Source organism: Pagrus pagrus, assembly GCF_965226575.1.
Source record: "Pagrus pagrus genome assembly, chromosome: 4".
NCBI lineage: Eukaryota > Metazoa > Chordata > Actinopteri > Spariformes > Sparidae > Pagrus > Pagrus pagrus.
Window position 1 is genome coordinate 31,049,438 of NC_140188.1, and position 27,582 is coordinate 31,077,019.

Consider the following 27,582-nt stretch of genomic DNA (forward strand, 5'->3'; position numbering starts at 1 on the left):
TAAAGTTACCCCCCCCGGGGGGCTGACATGGGACCAGACTGAGCGGTGAAAAGAGAAAAAGAGTAGGGTGTGTGTGTGTGTGTGTGTGTGTGTGTGAGTGAGAGTGTTGGATGCGTCTTTCCAGGAAAAGAAACTCTGGCTCGCCCTCTCTTGCTGGCCTCAGCCACACAGTCAGCACATAAATGGGCTACTCCTGGATCCTTCAGTATAATTACTAACATGTGTCCACAGAAACTTACAATATTTACACAGGAAGTCACCTCCTTCATGTTGAATGGAAACAACACTGCAACACAGGGTTGCTCTGTCAGCCAGAGATAAAGAAGCATGTGGAGGGAAGCTTGGGCTGAGAGTAACAACAGTGTGAGGACGGAGAGAAGCTGAACATCAGGGGACTGAACAGACATGAAACAGGGGTCACTACAGTACAGCAGGGGGCAGCAGAGAGACTGACTGTTAACTGTTAGCAGGCTCCTTCAAAATCTGCCAGTCTTATCTCTTTCTTTCTATAGCTTTCATCACTACTCTCTCCTCTCCCCCTCCAGGCTCTGCACTATGGGTGACAGGCTCCTCCATGTGGCTGGTCCTACCCTTTGGAATGCTCTCCCTCAGGGTTTGCAACCATTGCTTCTTTTTTTCTTTTTACCCTCCTGAGATAAGCCTTTCCTGATGCTTTGTTATGTGCATATTATTGTTGTGTTCTTTATTTGTTATATATTTTAATGTTGTTGTTTATTTTTATGTATCGACTGTGTGATCTGTTTTTCAAGTGTCCTTGTGTGTGCATATATACATACATATATACACATACACACACATATACACACACATATACATACATACGTACATACATACATGTATATACATATATATACACATATACATACATACATGTATATACATATATATACACATATACATACATACATATACATATACACATATACATACATATACATACACACACATATATATATACATATATACATACACACACACATATATATATACATATATACACACACACACACACTGTGTGTGTGTATATATATATATATATATATATATATATATATATATATATATATATATATATATATATATATATATATATATATATATATATATATATATATATACATACATATACATATACATATACATACATAGGGAAAAATCATGTTTAGCTGTGCATGCTGTGTGTGGTGTTTAGTTCTGTGGTCACTGCTTTGTGCTGCTGCTGTTTTTTTGTATTCCCTTCTTTGTCACCATCAAACTCAACTATACCTCAAACATCCGAACATCAAACACAAACGCAGGCGAACAGAAGATTCAGGTAGAACACAGGGGCAAAGATCCACCGAAAATTCAGAATGTGCATGTACTTGTTATTTTAATCCAGCTATGAATGTTTAATGTTCACACTTAAATTACTATAACCAGATGATCAATGAAAATCATTCATTTAAACGTGTTTGGAGGGGATCAAAAGTCTTGTGCCCACCTCCTGGGCTTCAGTGATTAAAACTTTCCCAAAACACAAAAGCCATGCCTTAATCCCCCTGCGTGCCTGTGTGCATGCTTGCGTGTTTGCCTGAAGTCAACGCAGGGCCAGAAACTAAACGTAATCTCAAATTATTTCCAACAGCAGAGACAGAGAGGCGAGCGCATGTTTCTGATTTCCTCCTGGGTGCCATTTTGCAGCTTTCCTGAGCATAGAGAGGCTCCGGGCCAGACTGCTCCGAGAATGTCCAAACCTCCTGCTCAGACAGAAAAGGGCCAGAACGCAAAGGAGAAGTGGAGCAGAATGCCCTGCGCTCGGGGTTATAAACCCACGTGGAGTATGATAAGAACATGTACAGAAGAGTCCGAGCTGTCTGCTCTGCACGCTACAGATCAATGTGTCCTTTAGAGAGAAGACAGACAGAGATGAAGGGCTGCCTCTGGGAAAGGCCAGACTTCATGTCGGCATGATGGGATCACTGCAGTAACATGAAACCAGCCTGCTCTTGTCCAGCAGACTCTGACCTCAAGGTCCATTACCTCTGAAGAATCTGTTAAAATGCTCAAGAGAAGAGGAATATTCATAAGGTGGAAGATTTACAGTCTCTTCTATTGGGTCAGATAAAACAAGGAGAAATACTGCTCAGCACCATCAAAGGGACTTCTGGCTGCCAACACAGGCCTCAGTCCCTACACAGCTGACAGAATGAGTCTTTGCTGCCTTCCTGTCATCAAATTAAAGATGCAAACAGCCCTCTTTCAAAGAAGCACATTTCTGGTCATTACACTCTTACCTCTGAACAAGGAGTTGGCTTCTAATGACAACTACAGGAAGTTAGCACTTCTGGTCCAACCACCTGTTTTACTTTTAAATTAGGGACACATTTTCTTGTTGAGCTTGAAATGATATGTCTATGCCAGTGTAGAATACAATTTTAAAGGTTAAAAAAAACCACTAATAAATCTCAGCATTACTAAACACATCTCATGTTTTGGTATCCATTCAAGATTTAATAGGGAAGAATTCTGCATTAAAATGTCGACAAAAGACCTTTTTTAAATACTTTGTTTGTGTACTCACATTATCCCAAATGTTTCCAACAATGTTCGAACCCAGAGAGATTTTCATCAGCAATGGAGGCTGTTTAATGGCGTCTTCACGATCAGCTAAATGGGTTTGCCTACAGACCATTTTTGTTTATTCACGTTACTCGCCCCAAACAGCCAGATTACTTTAGCCATAAGTGAGCAACAGCATGCACAGAGTGTTTGTTTGTTTGTTTGTTTGTTTGTTTGTTTGTGCGTGCGTGCGTGCGTGCAAATTCAGGACATTGAACTCAGCACTCAGCAGAGTTCTCTGGTTCTCTCTCTCCGCTCTGTTATGTTACGTTCATGAAGTAAAGCACATTTCCCCTCCAGCTCCAGTCAGCAGTCAACATTACAGAGCAGAAACACCCGGCAATGGAGGTCACCTCCACGGATCACTGCTGCAGTCAGGTTGATAAACAGGAGTGAAGATAAATCCACTTCTTTATCCCAAAAGTTAAAAAGTCATCTCTGACTAACCCACAATAAAAACAGGCATTTTGGCTGCAACAACCACAGACAATATTTCAACTTCTCACCCTAAGCACTGAAGTGTAAAGATTCTACATTCACAAGACAGCTGTGTGGTGGCTGTGAGATGAGGAGAAACCCTGAAACCTGCCACAGCATGCCTCAGCAGAGACGGCCAGAGCCAAGCTGGGGGGAGACCAGCACAGTCAGGTCAGCCAAGGTGCCTGCTGGTACAAGCAGCAGGTCAGTCCAGTGTGGTACTGCCAAACTAAACCCTGCAGTGGTTCCGCCTCAGTATTAGGGCTGCAGCTCCCTGTCACTAAGCCCCAGTCCCAGGGGGTTAAACGTGGTAACAGTCCAGTGCGTTTGAAAAGCTGCCAGTGTCGAGCCACAATCGGCAGGGGAGAATGTTTCAGCTACTTCCACCCTCTGTGGGTGGAAACTTTCCAGGGAAATTGTTACCTAAAACAAAATGCTTCTATCTGAACTGCACACTGACACTCTTCAGGAGACTGAGTGTGTATGCATGCTCTGCTGTTTGTGAAGGCAGGAGGACCCACTACTAGGACTGCAGTGATTTAAAAATAAATAAATAAATGATCATCCAAATTGACACCAGGTTGTGAAGATGTTTTTATATTTAAAATAACATATTATTATTAGTCAATATTTACAGACAATCAAAATATTCAAACTGCTAGGACTGACCTCACGTCAGGTCTAGAATATCAGGTCTAGAATGTATGTATATTTATGATCCAGCAGATTTGGTCACATTGTCAGAAGACCTATAATAAATTAATTATTGAACCAAACTTCATGAATGTTTTTGTGACAAAATAGTTTGTGTTCCACTCATTCATCACAGAAAAATAAGAGCTGTAGAAATCATTGGAACTGAAGACTGACACCATATACATGTTCTTTACAAGTAGATGGAAACTTTTGACCATGACTGTATATCTGCAAAGGTCCAAAGTAAGTTTGCTGGCATTTGCTTGAAGTTACAAAAGTCACTTTCCATTCATGGGTACTGGCTGCTACTACTGGGTACTTGATGGGAAGTAGCAGTGTCCTCATTAAGGGCTAATAAATTACCTGTTATTGGATCTATCCATAGATTTCAGTATTCACTGATGCCTGATCCAGCATTTTTGGCTGTATTTGAGGCTCGTACAATACTGGTATTGGTACCAGAACAACCCTATTCAAGCCCCCTGGTTCCACCAGGTTTCTGAAGCTGTTAAGAGACCACAACATTCTGAGGCTCTCTGCATTCTGAGGCCTTAATCATCCTATGTCCAACTTGAGAAGAACCACTTGCTTGTAGCATTATATCACTGTTACGAATCAAAAAAGGATGTTTAAATAGATCTGGCAAACACAAACTCAGCTCAGCTCCTGATCTGAGCTGAAGGAGTAAGAGGCATCAATCAAGAAACACTTCATGTGAGGTATTCAGTAATAAATCTTTTAGCCACTTCCATGCTCATCTAGCCGATGGTTTCATGTATATGAGTCTTTGTTGAGGTCTAGGAGCCAAAGAGCGCCATGATGGCCGAGCACAGACAGTGGTCCTGAATCAATACAATATGATTAGCCTACAATATGCACATCATTAACGGTCCCCACATCAATATGAAGGAAGAGGTCCAGCCACAGACCCAAAGCAAAACACTGCGCGAGGAACTCTACAGACATTCGTTTCACATCTCTCTACTAACTCATCTCATTATTGTTACTGTGGAGAAACTGAGAACTTATTGATCCCAATATCCATTTCTCACCAGGGATCAGCACAACTGCAAAGCCACTTAAAAGCTATTGATTGCGGCTTCAAGAGAACAAGCCCGAAGAGCCTCATTTACAGCTAGCTGGAACGACCTCTACTGAGCAGCAGTCAGAGCTGAAGCAGTGAAGAGCAGAAGTCCAGGTGTTGTCAGTTTAACAAAGTCATTAGTGGAGATCTCATTTCAAAATAAGGACGCTTGGGTTTGGCGAGGGTATATTGTTCTTTTAAAATTTTCTTTTCTCAGATTCTGTAATAGAGTTGTAAAACTGAGGCACAACAAACCCCTTGGATACAGACTATTGGTCAGTCAGAAGAAGAAAACAAGAAACTGAGAAATTCTTAAAAATTAACATTAATAACCAAATACCAAAAACACGCTGAGCCCTAGCCCATAGCAAAGAGTGAACGATTATCGTTTCGAAATCCAAATCACAAGAAATGTTAAAAGTGCAAGAGACAAGACAAAATGTCAACAAATGATAGCAAGCCAAATTTTAAGCTCACAATCATTAAAATCACCTCCTGCAAAGTTCAACATTCATGTTCTTTTGTTACTGGCATGTGACTGTTTTCAATAAATATAATACTACTTTTAAATGTTGTAATTATATATGAATAGTATTTAGAAATGCTTTGAGCTCTTATGAAAAATCATATTAAATGTGCTTCAATTGGATGCTTTTTCTTTCTTAAAAAACATCTTATTTAAATAGACCATTAGGACCACAGCAACAAGCAACAGCAATCTCTTATCAGATTCTATTCATGTAAATATGATGTGCTTGGTAAAATCATATATTAATTACTGTGTGCAGACCACAAATGCAGTCATGAGGTTTAATTTATAATTTAATCACAATTCAAACCACAATGGCAATATTGGCTTTCTACAACAACATTTTTCTAAAGCCAACCTGAAACCCAATGCTTTTGGGTCAGGTAAAATAACTGTAACTGCAGATGGTTATTAATAGCCTTCATATGCAGCAACAACGAGTGCAGTGAACAAAAATGAGCAAACACACACAAACCTCCTCTCTACATCTGCATGTCTGCAAATGAATCCCTGGAAGCTTTCTGGGTTAAGTCAATAGAAATGCAGAGGTTTTTGGGAAGCTATGCACTGACTGTGTTAACTGCACTGACCACAGGGCAGACACTGCGTAGAAGGATTACCACAGAGCACCACAGAGATAAGGCTGCTCTCAACAGGTCAAGCTTCCTCAATCATCCACATCGTCTCCACAGTACAAACAAACACTGTGTCCTCTGGCCGCTTCCAAACTATTTCTCTGCTGAGCAGCTCGATCCAGGCTGCATATTCTGTGGTGAAATCAGGGCTGAAGAAGAGATGAGACACAGGGTAAATATTTGGATGGGGCTGGGTGAAAATTCAAGACAGCAGAGAGAGCATTTCCACATGTGGCTTCATCATACAGTTTAGTTCAGTTCAGGGATGGTTGCCAGATGTGTGTGTGTCTCAAATACCATGAATCTGAAAGTTGTCTATTTCTGCTCTAATAAAACTAACCAGACTTGTCAAACACAGAAGAGTTTTTGAGATTATGTAACCTTTAAACATTTCAATAAAATAAAAAACACACCTTTCATCTATTGAATACACTGTTGAAATCTTACTAGCTTCAAGGCTAATGTTAGATAATGTTAAAACATTAGATGTATTGCTGTAAAAAAGACATTACTGAGTCTGACTAAATGACTCTTCATTGTTTGTGTTGATGTCCCACCATGTTTAAGCATTTATTATTATCCTGTTGTTGCCAAGTTACGTAAACTAACTTGAATGTTTCTTTTATATTACTGGATATATTGGACTTGGATTTGTTGAATGTTAATGTTGCTCCATGTCTGTTTTACGTGTAACCAGGCAGCTGTAAAACATACAACAACATGATGCAGCTTTAAATCAAGAAATACCTCTTGATGCATTAAGGTTTTTAAAACTTGATTCTAGGGACATATTGCAGACAGTTCTCAAAAACTATTGAGCTTAAGTACCTCAGCCTAGAGGGAAATTAAACCATAATGCTCAAATAAAGACAGAAAACGAAATGCAGATGCTGCAGGGTTAAACCAAATTACGACTTTTGAGAATGTTGTCCTTAAGCACACTGACATGTTTAAACAAAGTGACCAGAGGCTGGTCACTTTTGGGGAGGCTCCTCTGTATGCAGGAACTCCAGCCCAGAAGAGAGGGAAGCGGGAGGCCAAGCAAACAATAATGTAAACTCTGCAGCTGGGTTTGATGCAGGGGGATCACACTAATAACCTGCAGATGTACACAGCATAAATCTGAGTAAATGGGCTTCGACATCCACATGTTGTCATCAGGACACATAAGCCTATTGTGAGGAGAGTTAACTATTTCAGGAAGCGGGGGGGGGGGGAATCAACACTTAGAGACATGGATATTTACTGCATCCAAAATATGTCAACAGAACCACAGGCACATTTGAAAAGCATTAACATACACAACATGGTGACAACTGGCATGGAACAGCACTGATAGCTAACCAGCACACGAACATATGGCAGCCAAATTAGAAAACTGGTTACATACAATATGGACACTCAACAACAGCCAAACATTTTGGGGGATGTGCTGCTTTGCAGTCAACTTACATTGAGACATTGTGGTTTTAGGAACAGTTGACTTTAATGCAACTGATCAACAACAGACTGCAATGACAATGGCAACAATGACTGCAAGCAATATCTCAAACATCAAGGGGCCAGATCAAGGGCGGATGTCTCACTTCACTATTGGGGGGGACAACCATCAGGACATTTTCTCATTCCTGAGGGGGACACCAAAGCTGCCATCAAACGTACTCTTAAGCAAGAAAAGTGCAACAAACTGGTGCTAAATGTATATAGAGGAACGTTGATTCGTACTTTCAAAGAATACTGAATAATTGAAGGTAAATTATGTTAGGGCTGTACCAGCATTTATAAAAATGTAAAGATTAAAGATTAAATTGCAAGGTACAGGACTGAACAAAAAGATTAGATTGAGATTCATCTTGAAGGTGTCTACAATATACTTTTCAGGTGAATTGTAGAGATTGTGGTATTTAGTGTCCTCTAACGTCTGTTTCTAAACTTTCGCATAACCTCATTGCCCAGCAGATCCACGCGATGTGAACATACCATTAGAGTGATGTAGTCAACTACATGGCAATGCTGATTGTACAAATTACTTCACATGGCTCTTCCTTGGGTGACATAATATAAACTAGAATGGCACTGACTGGAGAGCATACCTCCACCAAGGCCCAACAGTCTCCTTTAATTCAATCAAGTCCAATCCAATAACAATTAAACGTATTCAAATCGGCTAGATCAGTTTTTTTTTTTATATTATTTTTTTATTAGGATCTGCAGCACATTGTACTTGTAATTACCAGCCACCTAAAAAGATCCATGCATTATACCCTGAGAAAGATCAACACCAAACATTAATGGGGTCTATTGATGGCCAAAGACCCAACCTCCATTCAGGTTTTGTGGAAATCCATTCAGGAGTTTTGGGGCAATGCTGCTTAAAAACCAACCAACAATCGGAAATGGGCAAAAGCATAACCTCCTCATGAGTTGTAGCTTGTGGCATGGCGGATAAGGCCAAAAAAATAATTACCATACTAACAACCCTTAATCACCTGTTTGCATATCAATATTTCTGTCTGCTTCACCAGCCTATAGCCCATCAGTGAAAAGAACCACAAAGTAGTAGTGGAATTTCACCTTTCAATTGTGTAGCAGTGGAAACATTCCCAACAAATAAAAGCAGATATCTTGGCTCTAGAAAACTGAGACTGTGAAACGTTTCACTGCATGTTAAGTTTATTTGTTGGAAATGTCATACACATTGTTTATGCATCTGTCCTGGTCATTACAGTGTTGGAGTTGATAGACAAATATGTTTTTGACAGAGTTTGTCCAGCAGTTTCTCACTGATTCAAGTCTTTGTGATAAGCTAGGCTAAACATGGCCATTACCTGTCTCTATGCTGGATGCACAGATATCCTTCTCATGTGATTCGGGATTTAAAAGCAAACAAGGCAAGAAAAATGTCAGACTATAGAGTCTAACCAATAAAAACGCCTTTTCCCATCATCCTAGGATAAAGCCTAGAAGTATTTCTGATATTTCTGGAGCGATTTGAACAATTTTAGCTATAAATGCATCAATGGCAAACAAGGTTTGTACTATAACTGACACCTGATGTTCAGAGAAAGTTATGACTACAGTGGTAGCTTTAAATCATAAGGTCAACATCTAATTCAGTATGTATGAACAGTAAACTCAGCTACATCAGCCATTATATGAACAAGTTACCACTACTATAATTTGGACCTCATGGAGAGCACATGAAGAGGTATTTTGCAACTCTGCCACCTTGTCTGTAGTTTCCATCTCTGTTTGTGGTCAGACACATTCTTCCAACCAATACCCACGCGAAAAAAAGAAGTTCCCTCTCCCCTCACATCTCACACTGCAAATGTTTTCCGTTTGAGTCATAACAGTCCTGACAACATGACGAACTGCATCAAATTCATTCTTTCTTTGCGTCCTCGTCGCCCCTTTTTGGTTCCCCTCAAACAAATGGAAAAGCAATCCAAATGCTTCAGGAAAGTAGGGAAGAGTAGCTAACACTCCAAACTGGGTTAAATACAATCCCAATAAGCACTATCGGAATGGCTCTTAACATTTCCCCAAAAAGAAAATCAAACAACATAACCTACTGAGCAACATTTAGTAATAAACCATCACTTTGGATATGTGTTTGACTGTGTAATATCCTCCCAAATCAGTAACAAAATAGAAACACATTTTCTTATTTACACATTTGTTCTGATAGTGCTGGTGCTCCTTTATACAGTCAGCTGCTCACATGTCTGCATTCTGCCACAGCCTGTCCCCACACAGTGAACAGTCTGCCTTGGATATTTAGGTTTCACTGAGTGTGCAGATTCCCCCCTGGGTGTAGTGTGGTTATGCTAATGAACAGTACAAGTCACTGCTTTTTGTTACTGGGGAGACACTTCCAGCTGAAAGGGGAAATAGTGTTGATGCTTTGCGTAACTTCACTGTCGCATGATAAATCACAGGCCAAGAGAGGACAGTAACAAACGACACCAAACACACATACAGCACAAACACTGCTGATGAGATGACTAGCCTCAGTTATTGTGACACACCATGCCACTGATGCAATTCAATTGAGACAGAGTAATACCGGTTTTATTTTTTTTATTTATTTATTTTTTTATCATTAGGACAGCAGTTGAAATAAGAAGACAAAAATGCTTACAAAGTCATCTTAAACTCTTCTGCAGTCCTCATATTGTCTACATACAAAAACTATTTACAGGTTGGGAGTGGAAAACTGCATGAAGGAAAGTAAACAAGGGGAGACTGATGAGGAACTAAAACAAATGTCAGTACAGTTTGTTAGATACAAACAGCATAACAGGGTCTTTCATACCTCCACAAAATCTGGCTGTAAAGGCTTTATATATCTAATCCACTTAGTCCAGAATTTAATGAACACTTCTTTCTGAAGGCGGAGGGAGAAAGTAATTATTTCCATGACATAAATGTTACTTACTATATCAATCCATGCTTGTACTGTGGGCGGTTCAGGAAGTAGCCAGCACCTGGTTATAGCTTTTTTGCATGCTGATATCAAAATACCATACATATATATAAATCAGTGTGACTCAGAAGGTCAGCATTTTCCAAGGCATAATGCAGTGAATTCCAAGGGTAGGTCAGTGCTAAGTATGCCTTTGAGTACTTTATGAAACTCCCAAAACGCTTTTATCACTGAACAGTCCCAAAATATATGCCAGTGCTTGGCCTCTTGAGATCCACATTGTCTCCAACATTTGGAATTCCCTCCAGAAAAATGTGCCCTCTGCCTTGGTGTTATGAAGAAACAAATAAAAACATTTCAACCTGAATTCCCGCCAGACATTAGAATTAGTAAAATTCCACTGGAGTCGACACACATCAAGCCAACTTTCACTTGAGACTTGACTCTGTTAGTATTTGATTTTGTGCCTCTGACAACCCGGGTAATTTAAGGGAACTTTTTCATTTTGGATATAATCTTGCTTCTCTTCACCGGGTTAAGAATCCCCTTTACATTATAAGAAATACATTTGAGGACTTGCTTGTTCATAGTCTCGTAAAATTTTCCAAAACAATATCTTCCAACCCAACATTCCTGATGACATAAAGACTGTGAGAATCTCTCTCCAAGAGAACAATTATAAAACAACAGCAAACAGGGAACAATATTTAATGAAGCTTTAATGAGGCTTTGTAAAGTCACAGCTCCCATAAGGGAGTGTCCCATATTGGTCAGTGGTGGGGCCCTCAAGTGTGGCCACATGTTAGCCAGTGTCCAAACCAAAATCCAAACAAAATAAACCATGGATAACTCAGTAATTGGTGAGCCCCAACTTCTTAAACTATGAAGAAAATAGTAGTAGGAATGAGACATACCTATATGTAAAAACGAACTGACAGTCTTTCGGATGAGTAACAGGATTAAATATATTTATATTTGTGTGTCAGACTGTGTATGAGTTAATAGCTAGGAAAGCTAGGTTAACAACCGTCTATTTTATCTTCTTAATCTAGTCATAGCTTGACACTAGCATTGTTTAAATACTCAGCTATAAAATATTAGATTAGCAGGTGACAATAGCTGGCCAGAAGTATGTTGACACCTAAATATGACAACCAAGTTGTTTCAAAACTATGGATATTAATCTGCTACAACAGGCTCCATTTTCCCGTTTTTTGGGTTTCGGGCTTTCCATCATATGATGGATGCTCTGTGCAGGGATTTTCTCCCATTCAGTCACAGGAGCCTCAGTCAGGTCAGGTACAACACTGATGTTGGATGATAAGGCTTGGCTTGCAGTCAGTGTTTCATCCCAAAGGTGATGGATCGGGTTAATATCGGCCAGTCAAGTTCTATGTGAAATGTGATCTCACAAATCCATCTTGACTTCAAGCTGTGCACTTGTGTCCAAACCACAGTGGTTCAAACATTCAGCATCCAATGAGGAAGTACTTGCAGCTTGGGGTGTGGTTGAGGTGTGACGACCAGAGAGAACAGCGACTGTTCCTTTTCAAAACAACAATGTTGGCTTCTCAAGAGGATAGTGTAGCTGCTAAGGCATCATTTATATCAGAAGTGGAGAGCTGATTTCACTGAAAGAATAGCAAAGAACGACACTGGGGGCTTTTCTGGGTGGGAAAGATGTTTTTGAGCTTCTCTCAACTGGCTGCAGCAACACTTTCCGCAGGTAGTGCTGACTGGTTGGTTCAAGTTAGCACGTTTTAAAAGGTGCCTGCCTTTTTCCAAGCAGTGTCGTACGGCTACTTCCCAGATGGTTTTGAGTAACAGTCTATCTGCTGCATAAGGTTAGTCTACTACTAGACCAAACTAGATCTTCTGGACTGATATATTGGTTGATATTATCAAATATATATTGTTGTCAGTGTACATGTCATCTGATAAGTAGTAACACATAAAAAAAAACTTTTGGCCATATAGTATGGAGGCTGTAATTGTGCAGAACAACCATGAAGCAATCAGTGTCTTATAGACACACAACAGCTTCATTTGAAGGTACATTTTTACATTTGCTGGTTGGAAGTATCTAGTATCTAGCTGGAAGTAGAGAAATACTTCAGTTCTCTCTGGTACACTTCTTTTTAATGTCTCAGCTTTTCCTGGAAATATGAGAACTATGAATAAGTGTTTGAGCTGGAAAATAACAGGCACTGTGGCTGAACAGGCAATACAGTATGTTTTAGGAAAATACCTAGATACCTGGAAAGAGTTCCAGGCTTTGTGCTTTGCAGCAACAAATCAGCCAGAAATGTTTTGATAGCAGTCCAACAGTGGAGAGGTCAAAGTTGGAAAATACAATTTGCAGTAAATGGACAGACATTGTTCAGTCTGTGTCACCACTAAACTGCTAATCCAACTATAAAAAACACTTGTACAATGAAACTTTTTTTATGTCTTCATTACATCAATGGCTGTATACAATACTAACCGTTTCAGTCGACCAGCAGTCCACAGCTAAAAAGGAACCATCAAGTCATCACAGCAGGGAATTTCAAACTGATGGAAACTACAGCTGCTCTTTTCCTAGATTCTCTGCTAATATCTCAAGGATAGTGCACAATGCAAGGTCATCTTCCTCTAAGTACTCTTGATGATTTAAAGTAATTTACCAATGTCTCAAAATTAGTGCTATCACGACTTACTGATGTTAGCACCTCTTTTATTGCCCAATTCAATACCCTGAGAAATTGGGCATCTACAGTAAGTACCAGGAGGACCTTGAAACCTCGCCTCCACAGACCGTGAAAGATAAAAATGAAACAGAGAATACTGTCCTCTAGCTCACACATACACCGCACAACCCAAAGAGAGGAGCTTCAGAGCATGTCACCTGATAGCTCAGCTTGAGGAAAACATTTCAATAAAATATATTCTGCTCCAAAAATAGTAAATGCCTTCCCTAGATATAAGAAGGCTTGCCGTCTTGCAAGGACATCACTGCTAAAGCAAAGAGGACCATGCTCTCACACGCGCGCACACGCGCACACACACACACACACACACACACACACACACACACACACACACACACACACACACACACACAACATTTACGTAATGTTCAGAGCAGGCAGGCCCTTAATCGTAAGGCTGGTGGTTCAACCTCTGGATGCTCCTGATCAAATGTTGAATTGTCTTTAACAAGATGTATGTGTTGAAGTTTTTAAAACTGCACAAACCCAGTTTGTAACACAGGCCTTCTGTGAAAAATTGACATCACAATGACATCATCAGGATAAGTCACAGACAACGTTACATAACCGTTTTCTCATGACAAATACTATAGATAACCCTCAACATGTTCAATTGATGGGCTGCCTCTTTAGATGATTGCCAGCAGCCAGTTAGCTAAGTTAGCTAAATTAATGAACCACAGTTTGTGTGTTTAATCTGTACAGTGAGTTTTTAGAGGGGGGGTTTAGGGGGTTATGTGCTGGATTTTTGTTTGGCCAGTGACTCAACTAGAGCCTTTGTCTCCATGTTAAGATAAGCAAACCAACTGGTGGCTGAAACACATTGTACAAGCATGTGAGTGGTATCAATCTTCACATTCCAACTATCACAAAGACAGCATATAAGCATATTTCCAAAAATGTTGAATTATTTCTAAATGTATAATGTTGCTTAACTTCCATCCAAATTGGTTCTTCACACAAAAAGGTTCTTGTGGTTAAAAACACCAAATATTCCCATTAGGAATGGCTGGGAAAACATCATGAGCATGGTAAAAATTATTTTCATGTTCCGATGAGCACTTACCCTTCTGGTGTTGTCCAGGACTTTGGGGTCAGGCCGGCCATAGTTGGGAGGGTTGGCATGGGGATCGTAACCCAGTCTGGACAGCATCGGGGCAATGACGGCCATGTCCCTGACCACATCAGCTGGGATTTTCCCCACCCACTTGGACAAGGCCTCCACATTGACGGGCTTGATGACCTGGTCTGTGGACCTCTCCACCCTAACAACAAAAAATGTTTGTTTTAGCTGTGATCTGAAGTAGAAAGTTACAAAATCAGCTCCAAGTTCTTTCTTGTTTGTACAAGCATACTGTATGTTTGCAGTGCCAAAGATCCCATGCTTTTAACCCGAAAGGGGCACTCTGCAACCAGTCTTTTCTAAATGCTGTACTTGTTTCTGTGTACTTCAAAGGGTTATTTAATTTTAACTTATGAAGTTAACAGCAATTAAACAATCAGACTTTGAAAAGTTATTTCTGGTACATGTCAAATTTTACACATCCACAGCATATTTTGGGAATTTACTGTGATTAATTCACACACTGTTCCCTTCGAGCCTTATACTTACAACCAAGTGAAATAGTTGGTAATGCATGACATTATCAGTGTAGTCACAGCATTAGCACAGTTAGCTCAATTTGTCCCCAAATAGCCCAGTTGGCAAAAGACTAGTCAATCTCTCAGTTCTGTTTTCTGTATGTAACTGGCTCACCAGGGCAACTAATGATTATTTCCTTGATTGATTAATCTGCACATTATTTCGTTTAGTCTGTATAATGTAAAAAAAAAATGTGAGTCCAAAGTGACATCTTCAAGTGGCTTCTTTAGTCCAGTCAAAAATCCAAAGATTCTTAATTTACGGTCATGAATGAAAAAGAAAAGTAAGAAATCCTCACATTTAAGAAGCTGGATTGATTAAATGCATAACATTGTTCGCTCAATCAACTAATCACTGCAGTCCTAAACTGGATGACTTCCTGGTCTTCATCTCTCAGCAGGTCTCTGTAAAATATGCTGAATAAGTGACCTCTCACAGTATCAGTCCATTCTTCCATCAACATTTCATATGATTTACCATCCAGGCTCAGCCCACCTCAAACTCAACATATGGACTGAAAATAGATTACTCACACTCGGTTATTCAGTTTAATCTCATGGACTATGTCAAAGGGGAGACCTGTCATAAAGCTTTCAGACAAAGCGATAGGTCAAAGTAACGTGCCAGTCATCATCTAGAATGTTCCACAGTTTGGATAACATCTACCCCCACTTGTTAGTTTTAAGGGAAAGTCAGGCTTCTTGATAAATTATTTATTGTCTGAAATTAAATATTCAACAAGCAAGGGGATTAGAGCTCCTAGACTGAAGCTTTTGTTTTCTGGAATAATCAAAGTTTACCACCACTGACCAGCAGGAGGGATCTGATGTCAGTTCTATGATGATGATTAAAGTTTAGCACACTGATTCCGTGTTATCAGTAGATTCCATTAGTACAGTAAACCTTTGTAACAGACTTGGATCTGGCTAACAAATGACTGAGACACATTTAGATATTTTTACAAACTCCAAATACCATATTGCATTAAGGTCAGATTGGGTGTGATTGAGCAGAAAGTCCGAGATAGATTGTTCAAACAGAACATGAGGGGAAATGGTATGTGTGAATGATAGCATCTCTGTTGCAGGTTTTTTTAACCTTACAATTAGGTTCCTTGCTAATTTATGCTACGCCTGCAACTAAACTAATTTCCTTGATTAATCATGTTGTCTGTAAAATGTCAGAAAATATTGAAAAATGATAAAACAAATTCTCAAATTTAAAGAATATTTACATTTGAGAAACTGTAAATAATTTGGCATTTTCATTGCAGATTCGTTTCTTTGTCATCTCACTAATTTTTCAGCTGTAATGAACAATATTGTGACTTAGTGAGTATTAAGACTTCAGTAGACTGAACATAATGTAGAACAGCAGTTATCTCAGAGTTTACAGTGCATGTTAAAGATTAAGACTAAACTAAGTCTTGAACTTTACAGAACTCTTTAATATCCAAGATGGAAATGTATGGCACACCAAAAAAAGTGTATACAACAGAATGAAACCAGTGAAAGTGGCACATTGGAACATTAGCAAAAGGGTCAATGTGGTTTCCATTTATGCTGTTTTGGGAGTCCTAACCAGTCTAATAAATGTAGGTGGACAGCTGTGGGACTCAAAACATGCACATGTTCAATACTTTTTCTACCATCCAATTTTTTTAATCACAAAATTATGGCATATTCTAAAACACAACTTCACCTGTATCGCTATAGTTTAAGACTTGAGATAAAGCACTGCAGAAATGTAATCCTAATGTAATTTGTGGATTAGTATTTGCAATATAGGTAGTTTTCAAAAACAATAATTTTTTAAAAACAAATAAATTGACAACAGCCAGACTTTGCACAGGCAACAGAAGAAATTGTGCAACAAATACAAAGCAACACTGAAATTCTGAGAGATTATATAAGAATATTTTACTTAGCAATAAAATGTAGATTGGAATTATGAAATTGTGAGAGGAACATTTCATTATTGCTGAAACAAAAGTCTCTGTTGTACTGGCACCTAAAAGCCTCTTTTTTTCAACCTCCTGGCCAGTGCCAATTTTTCCGGGGTGCCCTCTCCCCATGTACGTCTATTTACCGTCTGCAGTCCAGCTTCTCCCTTCCTATGTTTCCTGTCTGACTCTGTATACCTCAATACAGCAATTCACTTCCCTCTATTCCATTTACTTTGCAATTGAATCTTTACACTACGCAAGTATAGTCTCCTGCATGATTAATAGAGTGAGCTGGTTTTGTCATCTCAGGAGGATGGTGGGGATGGTTTCTGAGAGACGGGCCACGATCCAAATATCCACTCTGCAACAAATGGGTAGGGAATCACTTTAGGTAACTCCATCAAGACCCATGAGGCTGTTAAGTGTTGACGTGGAACATAAACTGATAAAGACAAAGACTGAGTGTAGCGAACGCAGCTCAGCTTCACCGTCATGTTAGATGCAGGCAATGTTATTGACAAAAAGAACACACACACATATTTTAATTTAACGGCAATAAAATCTATATCACACACAAAAATCTAAGCTGTCTGAAAACATCTGTTTAACAGTTTGGGGAGATGCATTGTCCATGGCCGTGGGTCCCAACCTGGGGGAAGGGAGCCCTTGAGGGATACATCTGGTGCACACAATTTTGCTTTTGCTCTTATCTTTGTTGTTTCAGTTGTGAAATATTGAGTTTTTCACATTTTCGAGCATCTAAAAATCCTCCAAATTAAATAAAATCAGAAGGACAAACACAACTGACGTCCACACTGAGGCCATAAGCTCTGGTCTGTAGTAATACACTTCAAAATGGTATTCATAAGTCATGAGACCTGTTCACAAGCTAAGCTGACACAGCAGCATCAACGTAACCAACCAGACCACCACCGTCATCACCAACGTGATCGTCTTGACATCTAATGCTGATCACTGCTGTAGGTGAATACGTACCCTACATGCAAACTGGCTGATGTAATCAGTCTTGTCAACCAAACAAAACAGTCCTAGTTGAACAGTGAGACGTCCTTTCAAGTACTGCCACCATTACAAATCTAAAATGTAGTCTTAGCTTACTATGCTGTTTTATGTAGAGCTATAATGATGAATCCATTAGACGATGCACAGAACATTTTTTTGATTATCATTTAATCATTTCAATAATTTTCAATGAAAAATGACATTATCTGATTCCAGCTTCTCCAATGTCACAATTTGCTACTTATCTGTCTTAAATGTTTGTAATTTTAACATCTATGTACTTTGGATTATTTGTTGGACACAGAAAGCTGAAAAATAACTTTGTTCTTGTGGAGAGAATCATCTGGCAGGGCTTTGAAGCTGAACTTGCCATTCAAAACAGCCTTTTCTTTATCCATTTCTGCTCAAGGAGATTTGTTTCCTCTTGACATCCACAATGTTACTGCTGCATCGCTTCCTGATTTCCCAAACTATGAGGGGTGCCGGAGTTAAGAGGAATTTTTATTATTATCTTATTAACATTGACAGCCCTACTTATTTTATGCACAAAATTACATGTATTTTCCATCAACAGAGCAGATGATACCCGACTAGAATTATGCAACATGAGTACTGCACGTGTTTTGCAAGGATTCTAATCTGACTTTTTTGGTTTGTTTTGGTAAATTCCTGCCAGTGGCCAACTCACTAACTAGGTGAAGGTGGAAGATACTGTACAGCTGAAGGTTTCAGTAAACTGAGGGTGTGTGATGCAGAAGTAGACTGTGTCCTGACACCATTCTTCTGTGTGAAATAAAGCACTTAGACATCTGCAGAGAAATACAGGGGAACAGGTGTAATGCATACATTTGCCCCAACTGTTTTTATTTGAACTATTATAGTGTCTGGAATGGTCACTTCAGGACGACCTTCATGTGATAACCTTCTAATCAATTAAACTGTTATCCCTTTATGGTATACAGTACATAGTAACAGTATGTTTGGATCAAGCATAATCACAAATGTCGCTTGCTGTGTCCTCAATGTTTGTGTTTTGTCAGTCAGAGAAAAGAAAAAGAGAAAATTAACCACTTCAGCTTACATTGGAGGTATCATGTTAAGTTTCCTTGTAAACAAACTAATGTTATATTGACATACATGTTTACTTGTTAGTGGCCTCTTCCTTGTCTTTGCAGGGGCTTTGTTGCATATCTTGGCATGTTATATCCATCTGCAGATATGAAGGATAGCGTGACATCATTGGCAGGAATGTGTATCGTATGCATGTGTATGCGAGAAACAAAACAAGTTCCCACTCATGGAAACAAAATACTACACAGCTAACCAAAACTCTACAGGGAACCTTTAAGAAAGGTTGAAAAATACTTATATTCACTGATAACAGCTATACAGTTGCCCACTTGTGGTAATAATCTAGTAAGTTAGGTCTGTGGTCTGACATTGTAAAGGTCTTGACATCTGACTCATCATTACCTTTAATGCTACCATTGAGAGCTGTGCATTGTACTGTAGCTAACTGCACTAACTTTAGCTGCTAACAAAGCACTGCTACTTCAGAGATAAACATGTTTCATTTCCTATAAATTCTTCACAATAGACATGTTTTGGTTATTTAAAAGCTCTTATTATGAAGCATGGTTTCCCATCATCAATCTGAACCTACACTGCTGAACAAGTGATGTAAACGTGATGTGACAAAAACCTTTCTGTCCGTCACATGACCACTTCCCTTCAGGCTGATGCTCTTAATGGCCTTCAGCTTGTCAATTATTCATTGCTGGCCCTACTTTACCCAAGGTGGTGTTCTGTATCACCAATGGCTGATAAGAGAGAATTGGATAGAGACATCAAGATCCCAAATAGGATGGAGCGATAGGGAGGAGGGATGAAATGGCTCTCTGTTCTGGGATAAGTAATGGAGCAACTCACTCAGCTAGGCAGGGTCTCCACTAAATCAAGGCCAAGTATGTGTTATTATATGTTAATGCTCAGACAAGGTCCCGCTGTGGGGCCTGGTTGCCCACTGATTGAGATTTTCATGAAGATAGAGACCTGAAGCTCCGGGATTGTGGAGAGCAAAGAGTGCTGGTGGTTGTAAAGGGCAAGAGGCATTTTCTGGCAGGTGTCATGGGGGTTGACTTTAATGCACTGTGGGTAAAGTACTTAAGAGGAGGTGTGGCAGAATGTTTATGATGGTAAAAGGTAGTTGTGCTGCCCCTAGGGCTACTTGTGGAAGGCCTCTTCCTACATCAAACTGTATCAGGACCCATTTAGGGGAGAGGTAAGATGGTAGACCAAAGGCTGTAATAGCGGACATGTAGTCTGTGTATGAAATAAAAACAGAACACAACGCACACAGAGTGGAAACCTTTACTATACTATACTGACTACATTACTATACACACATATAGTACAGTTACTTCAATGCATTGAGTTCCAGCCTAGAACTGAAGTGTGTCAATCATTGACATCATGGAGTCTTGGTAATCAACAAAAAGACATTTTGCACAAACCAAAATTTGACATTTTCTGTTCAGGGGGCTTATTAAGCAATTTTGCAACATCCAAGCTGTGACTCGCAACATGAGGTAAGTTTCTCTTGTTTTAATTGGACATGTTGAACCGATGGATGAGCACTTTGTTTCTCAATAGGTCTCAAAATGGAGTCCTTCTCCAAGTGTTCAAGCAGCCCCTCACTGCAGATTCAGACCAGAGTAATAACTAAGGTCCTAGTGTTTATGGCTGTGGATAAGTGACCATACTCGGTCAGAGAGAAAACATTTAAACATATGGTTCAAGTGTTTGTGCCCCGCTACAATGTGCCTTCACATGTGCATTTTAGTCATTTGGTTAAACTGCGTTGTGTAACCAAGAGCAAGCTACAGTTGTTCAGGAATCATTACAGGTAAGAGCCCTACAATGGAACATTACTGATATTTGTGTTACTCATTTTTTCAATATGATCATATGTCAGCATCATAAATCTTACCGTTACAGTGAGAATTATAGGGTCACATCATAACAACTCACCTCGGCCCTCCCAGTTCATGTCATCTTGACGTGGCATTTTTGTTAATTCCTCATGGAATGATGCATGGATCCTGATTAAATCAATAATGTGTATTTTTGTGGGTGGTATCTATTAGTGAGTACAAAAGGGGACTCTTGGGCCCTGGCGGAGGTATGCAGTCTATTGAGTGCCATTCTAGTTCTTATTGTTTTTCTTACCAAACTGTTATCACACAACTTAGGAACACGGTAGGCCTAATGGCAGCAAATTGAAAGAAATTCAATGCTAAGTAGCAACTATGTGAGGTCATTCTGATAGTGATTCTGTTTTGGCCTGGAAATCCCTTTTATCTAAAAGGTATCTTGGACCTTGTCCCTGTCTGTGGCTGTTAACGGTGGACTGTTTGATGTAGACATGCTAGACAAAGCAGTGTCTCCATGCCTATCCTCAGTTTGGCTCAGAGGACTCTGGTTAAGGTTCGCATTCATTAATATTTGATAGGAATCAATTTGCGGAGGAGTGTCGTGTACACTAATTGACCACAGATCTGTGTCTGGACCCCAAAGAGCTCTTATCACTACCCCACCCTGTGTGGAGATTTAGTACATTTTGGCTTCATGTTTGATTTTCTATTTCAAGAGGTGTAGCATTGTATAATTGTGCAAGTAACAAGGTTAAAACATGCATCCCTGTTTTACTCAAACATGACACCCAAACAAGATTTCCCCATGTCTGGACACTACTGATGATAAAGGGTGTTATGAGAGACAAGGACATTGTGGCCTTTCACTGAAACTCAAGAGTCCTTAGCATTGAGTCGTAGCAGTCCAGTGCTGTGGTAGCATGGCTGAACAGCACTTCAGAGTCGCCATGGTATCTTGAGTTGAACCACAACACGCCTGAAAGCATTCTTAAGATGAGCTTTTAAGTTTTTCAGCATGTATCTGTGTGTGTGTGTAAAATATATATATATATATACATATGAGTATATTATTTTATATAATATATATAATATTTTTAAATGACCAAATATTTGTATCGGTATCGGCCTTAAAAATATTTTATTGGTCGGGCTCTGCTTGTACTATTAGTTGTGTTGAGCTATTTAAATTGTTCATTTTGCCTAATTTGTAGTGGGGGTTGAATAATTTTGATTGCAACTGTACTGTACATACATACATGTCAAGTAGGTTCAAGCTCATGTGTCAGCAAACATAAGCACTGAAGAGACACAAGAGTCCATGTGACAGAATCCCAGAGCTTTGACGTCACTAGAGAATGGCTACAAAAAAAAAAATCACATTCACATTAAGGAAGAACTATTTATCATTGTAGTGGTGTGTTGAGGTTTGTCAAAGTACTCACTTGATCTAGTATCAGTTAAATGTTTGCTTACTGCTCTTGTGAAAATGCAGTTAGCTTAACTTGGATGTCAGTGGTAGGCAAACTGGGTCACATTAACCAAATCCCACTCTCGAACCAAAATACTTGGCCCCCTGATGACAGAGACTGATGAAGATAAAAATACAAGTTCAAGGCTCATGTAAATTCAAATAAATACTACCTACTAGTATCATGTAAAGAGAAGCGTGCAAACCAAGACCACTATGCCTTCCTCTGAAGTGCAGAACAGTGTATAGTGCTGAAAAGAAGTCAAATAACAGGTGAATAACACAAATATATAATATAAAAACTCCATATAAATGAAAAAGGTACAGTAATTCCATGTTTTTAGCCTGCTTGACCACAAGGGATTTGTTACAAACCCAAAGAAGAAGCAATCAAATTTTGTCCAATTGCCAATAAAATAAATTACTTTAAAAATGTGCTACTTTGGCTCTGATGCAGCATCCTCTGTCTGCAGTCACCACTCTGTGGTTTCATGCCATGTCCCACCCACAACACATTAGTGTTGTTACACTACTAGTAACCCAACTAAAGTTATCAAATGAATGTAGTGGAGTGAAAGTATAAATAGCAGAGAATGGAAATACTTTAAGTACCTTAAAAAAAAAAAAAAGTACAGTACTTTAAAAAATTGTGCTTAGATCAATGTTTTTTTTGACACAAAGATTAAAATTTTTATTCCAAATTTACATATATCTGTTCCAAATATTGCTTATCAGTCTCCTTGATTACTAATAATCAGTAGCCAGATCAGCCTTGACAAAACCATATCAGTTAATCCCTAATACGGATGGATCATGTCTATGTAGGAGGCATAGCATGAGCAGCACATTAGAAAAGTAGTAGCAGCAGCTTCAGTGATCCATCTATGTCTACACAAGACACAGTATTGAATGTAGGTTTGTGTTTTGGCAGCGCTCAGAGCCAATCAATCAATGTTACGTGTGTAAAAGAAGAAAAAAGTCTTCAAGTGTTAAAATTTGCATCAGTTTTGTCTAGCCAACGGTCCAAAACTAGCATATATTTACACTGTGGAAGCTTTAACCAGAGAATATTGGGAATTTTGGTAAAAAGAACGGCCAAAACAAATAACTGATCAACAAAAAAATTCTCATTCATTTTCTGTTGATTGACTTATCAATTAATCAAATAATCCTTGCAGCTTTACTTGAATACAACAATCACTGAACGATCCAATGTGTGTTGTGTGGGGTCATTTACATCCCTGTGCGATGCATACCTTTGTGTATGTGAGTCCATTTTGGCAAATTAGTATAAACATACGTTGATTATCTATGTATTTGTTTGTTTGTTTGAGGGCAGTGTAGTAACAGTGTTAGCCCTCCCTCACTCACTCAGGGGAAACATGACATCTGCCCATGGATACAATCCTGTTTTATAAATCAATGTTATTCTTATATGAATTACTATTATTATATAGTTTTACACCATGCCTGTAAGACTCTGGCCCACAACTGAAATGAACTGCTGACCTCTGCTCTACATCATCCCTGCTGCCTCTTTATCTCTTCCCATAGTCCAACAGATCAAAGTCATGAAACACAAAAGGCAAACAGAAGAAAAGATAAATGAAATATGTAGCCAATTACAAATTTCCAACCTGAGGAAGGAAATCTACCCTCACCGTTCACTACAGAGGAAGTGGGATGAGTTCTTAAAGAAGTGCAGTAAAGGCTAAAGGCATTTGGAGGAAAACTGCTCAATGAATGCAAAGCTTTTTAATAAAAACCATGCTAGTTTTTATATGCAGACAATAACAAAACGTGAATCAAATGTCTCCAGAGGATATGATGAGTGTTCTGGTGCTACGTGGCAGGAAAAGGGTGGTAGCAGAGAGGGGGCAGACAGAAGCAAGGAATGAGGTTGCACCCCTTCAGCGTTTCCTCAATGACTTCCAGAGGCCAACCTCCCAAATCACTGAAATCAAAACAACTCTGACACCAGGCAGGGCCATTAGGAAAACCTGTGCACAGTACAGTAGTGCAGACATAATCTCATGTGTTTTAAGTCACTAATGAGTAGGTTCCTTGCTGTGCACAGCAGTATGATGTTTAATTTTCAAATGAAATGTAATGATGGAAAGTCTGGAGACTGTGAAAACATGGGAAGGATACATTTCAAGGCCAGAGGTGCCATTTATTTTCAAGGCCCACAGGAACTGAGATTAAATAGAAAGTGATACCTACAACTTGACAGACTGCTAACTACATGTCACTTTTCTCCATGCAAATAGCCGATCCATATTTTCTGTCCCCTCCATGCCAAGTAGTCTAAAGCAAAGTAGGCATGGGCATGTTTCAGCCTATTTCAACTGCACTGGGAGTTTAAAGTATGGCAGGCCCAGCCTCGAATGTGAAGCATGTGTGGCTGGCACAAATCACACCACCATTACATCAGCGATGAGCTAGTTCATGAATCTGCAGCGGAAACATCTAGTATAAATGAAGCCTCTGCTCATTCTCAGCATCAACACTGGATATATTTGTTTCCTGACACTGCATTCCAAACGGGTTCAGTCTCCAAATGTCAAGGAACCTCAGACACAAAAAGAAGTGAAAATGAGTCACAGCATGACACAGTTGATGGATGGTGATTCAGTCTGTGATTCACTGTGAGTAACGACTTTAGGGTGCTGGATGTAAACGTACAGTGGTTGACCCCCATTTTACAAGGTAGTGCACTCAACACTAATACGACAAAAAAGAAAGAAACAGAGGATAATGGAGCCATTTCAGCTTGGGGGAACTGCTTAACGAGAAAATGTTCTTGAAAGGCATCATGATGGCCTATGCTGTAATTAGTGTGAAATTAAAGAGTTCTGTCTGGACTTAACAACATGGGCAAGTCTCTCCCACAGCTACAAACAAGACGGATCAAAGACACAGTGACAATAGGCAGAGCGGTGTTTAACTCTATGGCTAAAATTACGACAATTATAGTGCAAACAATGAAACGTAAAAGTTCAACTCAACTTGACTTGTCAGTCTACAGATTCCATCTACTTAAACAGACACTGATAATTCACAATCTTTCTTCTGAAGGTCCTCCTTCTTTTCCCAGGGTTGCATTACCTGTCCTGCTCCACTTCTCACTGGCTTGTACTTGTTGCTTTCTTTGGCTGGGTGGGTTAGGTTTCGGTATGAGGAGCTTGTTAGAGTTGGGGTAAAATTATCAGGGTAAGCCAATCAGAGGCAGAGTAGGGCGGGTCGTGGCTTTCCCCAATCAATGGGGAAAAAATACAGCAAGGTCCACTGGCAACCTAGCTGCAACTCAAATACCTTTCAAAGTATGAGTACAGCACAAGAGAACATGCTTGGGGTTTGGTCTAGGGAAAGGAAAGAGGAAATGTTGTATGAGATGTCAGCATTACTTACTTGGAGAGGGACACTCCTCCAGCTTTCCCAATGAGCTCCTCATGGTGGAGGACGGCATCATTCCAAGGAATGTCGAGGAATTTCAGCAGTGTCCTCATCCATTTCTCAGGATGAAGGACCAACTGTTCATAGTGCACAGGTAGACATTTGTCTGCTGCCTCCAGGCACTGAGTGTACATGGTCTCTATGGCCCGATTCCACTTGGTAAGACAGTCCCGGTAGCTGCCCAGGTCAAAACCAGCGATGGTCACCTTCCGTGAGATCATAGAGTGCACTGAAGCCCGGCCATCACGAATCATGAGAACAAACTTGGCACGTGGAAAGATCTTGGCCAGGTAGGAAAGTGACTTCAGAGCAAAAGGGTCCTTGTTACAGAGAAAGTTGGCAGGCTCTCCATGTTTAACAATGATTTCCAGCAAGAAAGCCTGCATGGCGGCGTCCAGCACCTCATCTGTAACACCGGCCTCATCCAGCCGCATCTTCTCCCGGCCTGAGCGACTCCACATCTGCTTCATGGCTAAAATACGTGGGATGACGCGGGTTTCTTCTCCACAGCGCACCTCGGGGTGGGCGTCCAGCATGGCTCGCATTAGTGTGGTTCCACTGCGAGGAACCCCACCGATGAAGATGAGTGGCATGTCTTTGTTGTAAACAAAAGGCGTACTGAGATTCTGGCCTGTCCGTAAGGTGGTCCGCATGCTGCCCCCCAGTGCTGACAGAGGCAGGATCCCACCCGGCTGGCTGCGTTCCTCAATACGATGGTGGCACTCCATGGCATGGCGGCCCAGGTAGAAGACCGTGACCGAACTGACGACCAGACAGGCCACCAGCAAGTTCTGTTTCAGCTTGCCAATCATGTTGCGGGCCACAGACGGGAGAAGACAATATCACCACGGGGCAATTTACGGGAGGGGTCTGGGAATAGGGAACTGAAGGGTAAGAAAGGTCCCCACCCTTCACGGTTGTTTGCTGGGAACCGGGCATGGATCGAGCTCCCTTGTGCAAAGCAGGCGCCGAGTCCCCAGCTCCATGAGGCCTGCATTGTGACACAAAACAGAGAAGGCACAATTAGTTCTGATACATCAGGGCAACATTCATCAAGAAAAGGTAGTAACAAAACCTAATCAAAAGTAGCATTTCATGTCCCAGATTTTAAAAGAATCATGCGACAGATGTCATGCACCAGGACAAATCTCCAGAGAAATTTCGCAGGAAGAGTGATCACCACATTCTCATTATATGACAGGCCATTTGAACCCAGGCCAACATTACTTTTCTTTTTCTTTTTTTTTAATTCACAGAGAAGCCTTGAATCACAAAACTGACAGATAATGGCTTCAAACATAATTATGACAACAGAGTTGCCACCAGAAAAGCTAAATAAACTCTGTCACACAGACATTTTCTGAAGAGTTAGTGGGTAGAATTGAATACCCACTGAAAGATAAATGACTAAGACTCTCTGCTGACAAGAGACTTGAGAATGTAGGAAAAAGAAAAACATGAATTTAACTAAAGATAGCTCTATTTTCCATCTTACTAGATCACTTTGACCCTCTGGTAGCACATCATCTGTGACATTTCGCCTTCAGCCTCTAATTATCACATGCATGCCCACAAACTGATTCTGTAGACACGGCAATGTGTACTTGCACAACAAACACACACAGACACTTCCTGAACATAAATTCTACACAGCGCAGTGGGCTGGCTTACAGCTTTTCCATTGCTGTTGGGAAGTAAAAGCTTGTTGGAGGGTTTTCTCCATGCTGGCCCTGCAGACGCACCTTCCTGAACAAATAACCTGGCTGGGAGAGTAGGGGGTGAAGAACGAGAGCAAGCCTGGCCTGCTGGTTCTTGTTAGGTCAGCCTGACCTGGATCAAAATACTTGAAATAGTGGTGGGTAGTGAGTCATCTACAACCCTATTACCTTTGAC

The 27,582-nt window shown here is 40.1% G+C and overlaps 1 protein-coding gene across 2 annotated transcripts in view; it reads right to left on the reverse strand.

Annotated features, from left to right (window-relative positions):
* Window positions 1-27,582, reverse strand: part of tpst1 (tyrosylprotein sulfotransferase 1) — a 45,050-nt gene that overhangs the window by 2,600 nt on the left and 14,868 nt on the right. For both annotated transcript variants that reach the window (XM_084350121.1, XM_084350120.1), the window contains exons 2-3: window positions 25,645-26,680; window positions 14,289-14,487 (exon numbers count right to left, since the gene is read on the reverse strand). In XM_084350121.1, the coding sequence (XP_084206247.1) occupies window positions 14,289-14,487; window positions 25,645-26,501 (1,056 nt within the window). In that variant the 5' untranslated portion in view covers window positions 26,502-26,680. The remainder of the gene's footprint in view (window positions 1-14,288; window positions 14,488-25,644; window positions 26,681-27,582) is intronic.